The sequence below is a fragment of the Amblyomma americanum genome, chromosome 9 (assembly GCF_052857255.1).
Source record: "Amblyomma americanum isolate KBUSLIRL-KWMA chromosome 9, ASM5285725v1, whole genome shotgun sequence".
Classification (NCBI taxonomy): Eukaryota; Metazoa; Arthropoda; class Arachnida; order Ixodida; family Ixodidae; genus Amblyomma; species Amblyomma americanum.
Window position 1 is genome coordinate 148,653,460 of NC_135505.1, and position 9,309 is coordinate 148,662,768.

Genomic DNA, 9,309 nt, shown 5'->3' on the forward strand with positions numbered 1-9,309 from the left:
TTAAAGTCTAAGGTTGCCCTGACTCTATTAGCGATTACCTTAGTAAATACCTTGTAGGCAACTGACAGTGAGCTGATCGGTCTGTAATTTTTCAAGTCCTTGGCGTCTCCTTTCTTATGAATTAAGATTAAACGTATTTGCGTTCTTCCAAGCTTCTGGTATATTTGAGGTCGTAAGGCATTACGTATACAGGGTGGCTAGTTTTTCTAGCAGAATCTCTCCTCCGTCTTTCAACAGATCTGCGGTTACCTGATCCTCATCAGCTGCTTTTCCCCTCTGCATTGCTGCCAAGGCTTTCCTTATTTCCTGTTTCGTTACTGCCGGATGACGCATTGCTGTGCGCTACTGTCTCTCTCAATAGTGCTCTGATTATATTGGCTACCGTACAGATTTGTGTAGAACTCTTCGGCTACATTAACTATCTTATCCATATTGCTAATGACATTGCCCTCCTTGTCTCTTAACGTACACATCTGGTTTTTACCTATGTCTAGTTTCCTCTTCACCGCTTTTAGGCTACCTCCGTTCTTTAGAGCATGCTCGATTCTCTCCATATTAAACTTCCTTATGTCGGCTACCTTGCACTTATTTATTAACTTTGATAGCTCTGCTAGTTCTGTTCTGTCTGTAGGTGTAGGCGCCCACATGCTTTGACGTTTCTTAATCAGATCTTTAGTTTCGTGAGATAGCTTGCCAGTATCCTGTCGAACCGTCCTACCGCCTACTTTACTGCACACTCCGTAATGATAGCTGTCAGATTATCGTTCATTGTATCAACATTAAGATCGTCTTCCTCAGTTACAGCTGAATATCTGTTCTGCAGCGATATCCTGAATTTCTCTATTTTCCCTCTTACCGCTAGCTCGTTAATGGACTTCCTTTTCACTAGCTTCTTCCGTTCCCTCTTCAAGTCTAAGCTATTTCGAGACCTTACCATTCTGTGGTCGCTACAATGCATCTTTCCGAGGACCTCCACATCCTGCATGATACAAGGGTGAGCCCACAGCATGAAGGCAGTATGAAGGAAAAATTGGTTACTATTACACTAATTTTCACCTATTGTTTATTAGCATATAAAAGATATACACATGCAAGAATGAGCAGGTGCGGCTTGCTTGATCTATACTCTATTAGAGTACATGTGTCAGCAATTTCGTCTGCAGTTTTCTTCGGCATTCTTTTTGTGTTTTTTTGTTAACACATCAGTAGTGGCACTGAACAGTATCTCAATGTATGTGCCAGAGGGAAGCGCTTTGCTGTAACTTACGAACACCTTGTGCACCACCTTGAAGTTAGGCAAAGTGCCGCGCTTCATTGTTGCCGTGCTTTGAGTGGATGAAGCCCAAGCTCGCTAAACACGTTGTCGTCGGGAAATGCGAAGCGCAGAACATGGGGCTTATCAAATGCAGGCCGCTTGGGCTTGGATATGCGGACATCTTCGAACGCATGGCTTCGCAGCTCAACCAGTGTCACCCTGAAGCGATAGATTTCAGTGCTGTACTGTTGCTTGCCACAGAGTTCAGGTTTTTCGAAGTTATTTGACTATTTACAACTTGCTTTTGGAAAAATAAAGAATGTCATCGATTACTAGTAATAGGTCGCAGAAAAAAGTGACCGGATTACCAAGAACGTTACATGTTACAAAAAGTAACCAATGCATATAAATTTCTAACAAAATATAATTTTATTACAAAAAATCACTTTTAAAGTGTTGCGTACAAGTCTGCCGAAAATCATCGGAAAAGTACGAGAAATAAACGTAAAAGAACGTAATGGATTACAAAATGAAAGTGCAGTATGGAAAATGCAGTATGGGTAATACAGTGTGAAATTATGATATAAAATTCACAGAGTGTGCTCTTCATACATCTTGGCATACAACTGGACGGTACTTGACTGCACTCCCGTGCTGTCATTCAGTGTGTCTAGGGGTATACCGCCAAGGTGGACTAGTATTAAATCACATGAGTAATCACTTATTAATGCGAAGCATTAGATGGCTCAGTTCAAGGTCACCTCACCGCAAAATTTGTCAGCAAAGTCTGTCCGCAAAATGTGTCCACCGCAAATGGTACTGATTATAGAATAAAAATAAGAAAAGAAAATTGGGGCCTAGGCAGGAATCAAACACAACCCGCCGGCGTGCGAGACGGAGACGCTGCCACCTTGCCACGACACTCGTTTAGTGAATGCTTGTCTAGTGAATGCAAAGTTCTTAAAAACATGTCTTTGAGATATGTACTGAGGCCTACATGATTAATTATGAGCATGTTAATTATAGATGTTGCAATCATTTCTTCTTGATTTCAGCTAGGATATTATTAACTTGCATTTGTTCCCTGACCTTCTCTTCTTTCTTCCCGTCTTCTAACACTGCCTGTGCATTTCCCTTTCTATAGCTCACTGTACTGTCCTTAAATGAATTTTAATCCTTTTTGTTAGCCTTCTCATTTCCACTCCATAGGCCAGTGCTGGCAAGGTACAGGTGTTGTATACTTTTCTCTTGGAGGATACAGCTAAGCTTCTCTTCATGACCCGAGTGTGCCTTCCAAATGCACTCCACCCCATTCTCAATCTCCTACCTATTCCGCTCTTGTGATCTGGATCTGCAGTCAGCACCTGTCCTAATTGGATACTATATACTTTGACCACATTCCAGTGCTTAGGTGCCTGTCGTTAGAGTAATTACTCCCCTAAATACCCCACCATGGTGCTCTGTTTCAGTTGACGCATGTGGGCCCCCGTTGGATGGCCGGCAGGGTGTCCCTGGTCGACCAGCAAAGCCGGACGTGGCGGGTGGCGCTGCAGGGGTGTGGGGAGCCCCTGCATGTGATGCATGCCCTTATCCAGAGGCAGGGCTTCATCGTCATCACCACAGGTGAGCAGGAGCACACGCACAAGCTGCATGTAAGGAGACTCGCCAACTTCTATTCTAGGCTGTGATGTAGCCAGAATCGTGTTTTGCGACGGTCTCGGTTCTGGCAGTCCTGGTGTCTTGGGTAACATAAGAGTGCTCTCAAACAGATGCTGCCTCCCCCCCCCCCTTCTGTTTGATCTCTTTCTGTACTCTCTCTTTTGATCTCTTTCTGCAGTCTTCGGCGATCGCATGTGGACAACAAATTAAGTCATTTTAATTATTGTAAAAGGATGCTGAACATACTTCTATATAAAGCAATATAAAGTCAGGTATTGGGCACATCAGAAAGGGTTATAACGAGTGAGAAACGCGGGACATATGCGGTGTCTCCAATCTGGCTGTGAAGCATTCCCCAGGCTGGCACTCGCTTTCATCGGTGATTCTTGCTGAGTTATCGCTCTGCATAAACAAGTAAATGTACAACCGGTGCAAAAAAGAAGAAATTGTTCATCGTAAGTAGAATGTAGCTTTACATTTAATGCCAAACGAACGCGCAATTGCTGCCTAGGCAGCAATGCCAACAAAAGTAGTGCCGAGGTGCAGTAGTCATCATGGGTGCATTCCTTTGGAATTCTGTACTCGCACGGTAAATGCTGAATCCTGTGGAATTATCTTGAAGCATTCATTTAGCAAATACACATACTGTTTGCTGTATAAGCAGCAGAAGAAAGCGAGTAGCAGGTATCGTAATCAGCAGCCACGAGGCCCAGAGTAGTCTCGCGGCACGGCTGCGTGGCCGGAGCGAAGTGAATACACGACAGGTATTGGTCAGCATGAACTTGCATTATATTGGGATTAAAAATGAAGTAACAAGAAGAATGTGTCGCAGCCCGCACCATGAACCACTGAGACATCGTGTCATTGTAATGTGACCTGGGGATCGGCTGACTGACGCGCGTTGGCTACGGACCACCTGCACAGACGTCCACCGAGCATTGGTGTCGGCGTAGTGTGGCAAAGCTAAATACAATGCAGCAACTGCGTTGGCATACACTGTATGCCAACTGAGATCTGCCCGAGCGAGCCACTTGGTCTCAGAACTTGATGTTGCTCCTCACCCGCTTGGCCTTGCTCAGCATATTGCAGTACTGGCCAGCATTTTGAAAAGGCCTGGTATGCACAGCATATGTAGGAGAGCAGGTGACGCAGCGGTCCTTATGTCACTACTTTTGGGGCCTATGTGACCAGTGTTGCTGCTCGTTATTTGGGAGTGACATAACACACCCTGGCGCTCAGAAACCGAAACCGAAATCGCTTAGTATAAGTAATGCGGTAATAAATTATTTACCGTGCATATATGAATCACTGACCACATATCACGCGTCCTGGGGCAATACGCAATGTTTGAAACAAAGAACATGCCAACCAGAAATTTGGTGTCTCCACCCTTTTCCGCTCCACCTCTAGGGCATGATGGGATAGTGTTAATTTTCATCTATGCAGAATTGGTCACTGTAGAAATTAATTCGTAGATCCTTCAGAGTCCTTATACTCATACTATATATTTAGGCCTCTTCCAGTCCTCAGTTTCTGCAGGAGACTTCAGTCAGACGTTTTCTACAGCCAACGTTCACCGCATGGATTATCCCCTTGGTCCAAGGGTTGAAGCATCGACATAGCATTCGGTGGCAGGAAGCGAAGTACAATGTTGCTGAAACTAGCTCTGCAGTGGTAGGCACCGCTGTTGTCTACGTTGGCAGCTGTTGGCAGACATTGCATTGCAATTGTAGCCTATCAGGTCATCATTCCAAGACTTTGGCCGCTTGGCAAAAAGTTTGTAGGTCATCCACGCTCTTCGATTAGACCTGTAGGTTACCAGAACCAAAAACGTGTTCTGCAAGCATCGCAGAAACTTGCTTTTTCTGCTGGGACTGTTCTCCGCTTTAGCCGAAACTTCAGCCTTGTTCTTCAAAATGGTGCTCAGGATGCTTCTCGGAATCTTGTATGCTGCGACGACTTCAGATTTCTCCTCACCTCGTTCAACTCGCTTGATAATTTTCAGTTTCATGGGAAAGGGGAGGTTCCGCCATTTCACAGCTGTCATCGTGCACACACAGAGACAATGTAAACCATGCGAAATTGCTGATGGCAGCACGATGCACCATACGTGCGAACTGCTTGACAACGCGGGCACAACTGGCACAACGCAGTAAAAACGCATGTTCTGGTTGGCTGGCTATGTGCCCGCCGCTTATGCCGTGGAAAATCTGCGTGATCATTGGTCTGCGTGCACTACGTAGCACCATGGCACCCGCAGGCCCGTTGTGGGAAAGCTAACCTCCGGAGATGTGCTGAGGGAAAGTCAGCTTCTTGATAATTTATGGGTTAATGGTTTTAACGTCCCAGAGCAAATCAGGCTCTGAGGGACGCTGTTTTGGAGGGCTCCGTAACTTTAACATGCACCAACATCACAGAGTGCACAGGCCTCTAGCATTTTCATTTTACTTCAACTGCTGTGGCCGGAATCTAACCCGCATCTTTCCAGTCAGTAGTCATGTACCATAACCACTGAGGCTCCACGGCGGCTTCCAGCTTCTTGAGTTACCCGCTGTTGCCTGGAGGCCGGTCTAACGGGTGTGATGGCTACACTTTGTATGGTGTCGCCATATATTTTCCTATACATTCATTGAGCTTTAGGACTCAGAAATAATTCGATATAATGGATAATTCGATCTGAGTTATATATGATTGGGTTCTAGTAACATATAGTGACATATACTGTTAGCCCCACATACCTACTGTTGTATATTGCCAGGACTTGCGTATGGGTCATAAACTTGGAGGCTTACAGAAAGGCTTGAGATTGAGTTGAGGACTTCTCAGCAAGCTACAGAAAGGAAAATGATTGGTGTAATGTTAAGAGACAGGAAAAGACCCAAGTGGGTCATGGATTCAGCAAGAGTTAATGACATCCTAAGTGAGATCAGCTGCAATCAGCAAATGGCACGGCCAAGGCATGTAATGTGAAGGGAAGGTATACCGATGGTCCCTTAGGGCAAAGGAATATACAGTCATTCCCAGATATATTGAACTCAAAAGGAATCGCGAAAAAGTTCGATATATCGATAATTCAAAATATAAAATACGCCTATTAGATGCTTAATTCGAAATTGTGCACATCTCGGACTATTTCCCTGGGATCGTGACAGTTGGGAACTTGCTGATTTGCTCCTCCAAAGCCCACAAAAAACGTAAGCACAGCTCCACGACCACCACACCTTATTCCACAAGAAAAAAAAAGAGCTTAGCTTGCCTCTTCTTCTGCACCATAACGTTCATTAAGCTGTCCTCAAGCTTGTTGATGGAATCCAAATAAAAAAGTCCAGTACCTTCCATTGTGCTACAACAGTGAAGAATGACGCTGAATGCGGATGCAAGTTCAGCCGCTGTGCATGGCGGCTGGGTCTCTTCGCCTGAATCTTCGCCGCTGCTCGGGTCCGCTTCATTGGTATCTATGGTGTCAGCCACAGTCCAATCTCAGCGTCAGCACGGTCCGCAATGGCTTGCAAGTCGTTGTCAGCACTGACAAAATCTTGCGCTGTTACGCCGTCTGGGATGGTGCCTGCAAACGTTGAGAGCTCACGGAACTCGCTGTCCAGGCATCCAGCGCCGTCGTCTTCTGTGTCTAGACACCTATTGTCTGAAGGCACCACAAACCTTGCTTTGCGGAAAAAGTTCACGATTGTGCTTTGCTTCACGTCATTCCAGGCACCAGCCAGCATCTGTATGGCTCCGAGAAGGTCCACCTTGAGTTCGATTCTCGATCAAAAGTTGATTAGGAGCCTTTGCACCAGTTGCCAGTTGCACCAGCCTTAAACGATTTCACAATGCCCTGATCAAGAGGTTTAAGCTTCGCTGTTGTATTTGGCGGCAGAAATTTGATGGTGATCCGCTTCAACTGGCAGACAACATGATGGGCAGAACAGTTGCCGAGAAGACAAAGCTTGCAGCCTGACTTCTCCATTTCGGCATCCCACGTTCGTAGCCACTCGGTGAAAAGATCACGTGTCATCCAAGCCTTCTTATTAAATGCGTATTGAACTGGGAGGCTTTTCGTGTTTTTGAAACAGCGTGGTGACCCGTTTTTGCCGATAACCAGTGGCAGCAGTTTGCATGACCCATGCATATTTTCAGCGAGCAAAATTGAGATGCGCACTTTGCTGTTCTTTCCACCATGGCATGCACTGCCCTTCAGGTGCCGAGTCTTATTTGGCAGCATTTGCCAAAACAATGCTGTCTTGTCTGTGTTGAATATTTGCAATGGCAAAAAGCTATCGCAAATCTCTGGCCACTCTTCGGATAACCACTTCCCCGTGTCAATGCTCTGGTTGCCTCGCTTTCACCTGAGAGGGTCTTTCTGACAGTGCTGTAGCGACTCTTAAAACGCTGCTGCCAGCCAGTGCCACCAGTGAAGCTCTCTTCTCCGAAGGCTACAGCAAACCATTTTGCTTTCTCCATGAGCATAGGGTCGTCGACAGGGATGTTTATGGCATGTGTCTCTAAAAATCAAATGTACAAAGCTTTCTTGACTTTGTCGTAGGTGGGAGCACGCATATGACATGCTCCGGGCGACTGGATTGCGTTGCATTCAGCTCCACATCGGCTTTGCTCTTCAGGATGGTACTCTGCATTTTGCAAGGAATTCCGAATGCATCGGCGACCAACGACTTTTTCTCACCGGCTTCCACCCGTTGAATGATATCCACCTTAGTTGCCAAGTCCAAATTTTTGCGTTTTCTCGCGATCATGGCTCCCAAACATGCGCCCAAAGCGAAAAGAAAACGTACGGCACTGCACAAGTCACAAGCGTACCCACATTGGCCTCGCGAACAAAGCACTGCACCGCACCACACCAGTCGCATGCTTAAGCAGCACCGACAGCAGTGACAGCCAAAATGGCCTAAACGTTGGTGACAGCTAGCTGACGTCGCTTGTTTTGGTTACGCCAGTGGAGTCAGCCAACCAGATGCAGAAATCGGGTGCCTGCGGCCAGCACGGTTTCCCTCTTCCCAGCCCCTTACATGCCCCTATGGCCATTCTCATTTCCATTCACACCTCACAAAGTTCTCATCACGTGACTCTTACTTGTGCAGCTTCGCATGAAGGTATCCAAGCGCCGCGCACGAGATGAAATTTCGGGAAAATCGTGAGCTGCATTAGAAGAAGCCCATTTGCAGGGGTGCGAAGCCATGGCAGAAGCCCACATCCAGGATGGGTTGTATTGGGAGAAGCGCACTTACGGGGGCGTGGCGTGGCACGGAGTTCGATATACATTAAATATGGGGTGCACGGAAGTTCGACAAATGCAAACAAGTTTGCTATACTTTTGCATGGGATTCGCAAGGGGATTTTACAACTGTTCGATATAGGCAATAATTCGATATATTTGGGTTAGATATATCTGGATCGACTGTTCTTAATTGGGAGATTTGCAGGGATAAAATGCTGTAGCTGGCACAGGGTTAATTGGAGGTCAGTCTGAGAGGTCTTTTTTGACTAATTGGCCGGGCTTATTACTAAAATTTAAAATCGTGTTCTTTTTCCTGCGTTTTTTCTTTGTGCACCAGTTGACATGAGGGTGTGCATATCCATCGACGGAAGCCACAACATGTGTGAAATGGAGGCTGCACGTGGGTGGAATGGTCGAGCGACAGCGCTGGCGTTATGGGGTGAACTGTTGGCAATCGGCCTGGACAGTGGCCGGCTTTGTGTGTACCACCTGCGGGGCTCCCTGGTTGACCTGGCCTCCCGCCAGCCTGACTGGACTGAGCAGCTGACCACGGATCCCATCACGTACATCGATGTTACCAGTGACCCGAGAACTTCACGACCCACTCTGGTGGCTGCCTCTCGCCACGAACTGCACGTCATCAAGTGGCCAGTTCATCACACACCAAACAGGGATTAGTGTTGAGCCGGATGGGGGTCAGGGTCAGTTCCTAGATCGTTATTTCTTATTGTTATGGTACTTTGGACATTTTAAATACTGTGCCCATCAAGTTTCATTGTAGTGGTGTAGCCTTTCTCTTTTGCTCAGCACCAAGTGCTTAGGTACAGGAGCCTTTGGCAGGCGTTGCTTGCTTTTTGTTCATGTACTTTTCATGACATTTTCATTACAAATAGTCATTAATTTATTCAGTACTTTATTCACTTATGCTCCCGGCAGAGTTCCGATGGAGGAGAAACGCAAAAGGCTCCTGTCTGCTGTGCAAAGGATTGTTGGAAAATGATTTACTGACTGCATGAACTAGCGTGTGTAGAGCAAAGCAAACCGGCAGTAGCTGAGCTGGAAAGCCTGCGTGTCCAAATCTGGATTTACAAATGATGCATTCTGGCTTGCTTTGTGGTCGTGACTAGTTTAAAGACAGTGACAATGAAGCTGTGACCAACGA

General features: G+C 46.3%; 1 protein-coding gene across 1 annotated transcript in view; it reads left to right on the top strand.

Moving 5' to 3' along the window:
• LOC144104867 (uncharacterized) overlaps positions 1 to 8,916 on the top strand; it is a 37,756-nt gene extending 28,840 nt beyond the window's left edge. Inside the window, exons 7-8 of the mRNA XM_077638087.1 lie at positions 2,725 to 2,878; positions 8,485 to 8,916. Of these exons, the coding sequence (XP_077494213.1) occupies positions 2,725 to 2,878; positions 8,485 to 8,825 (495 nt within the window). The 3' untranslated portion in view covers positions 8,826 to 8,916. The remainder of the gene's footprint in view (positions 1 to 2,724; positions 2,879 to 8,484) is intronic.
• The last annotated feature ends 393 nt before the right edge of the window (positions 8,917 to 9,309 follow it).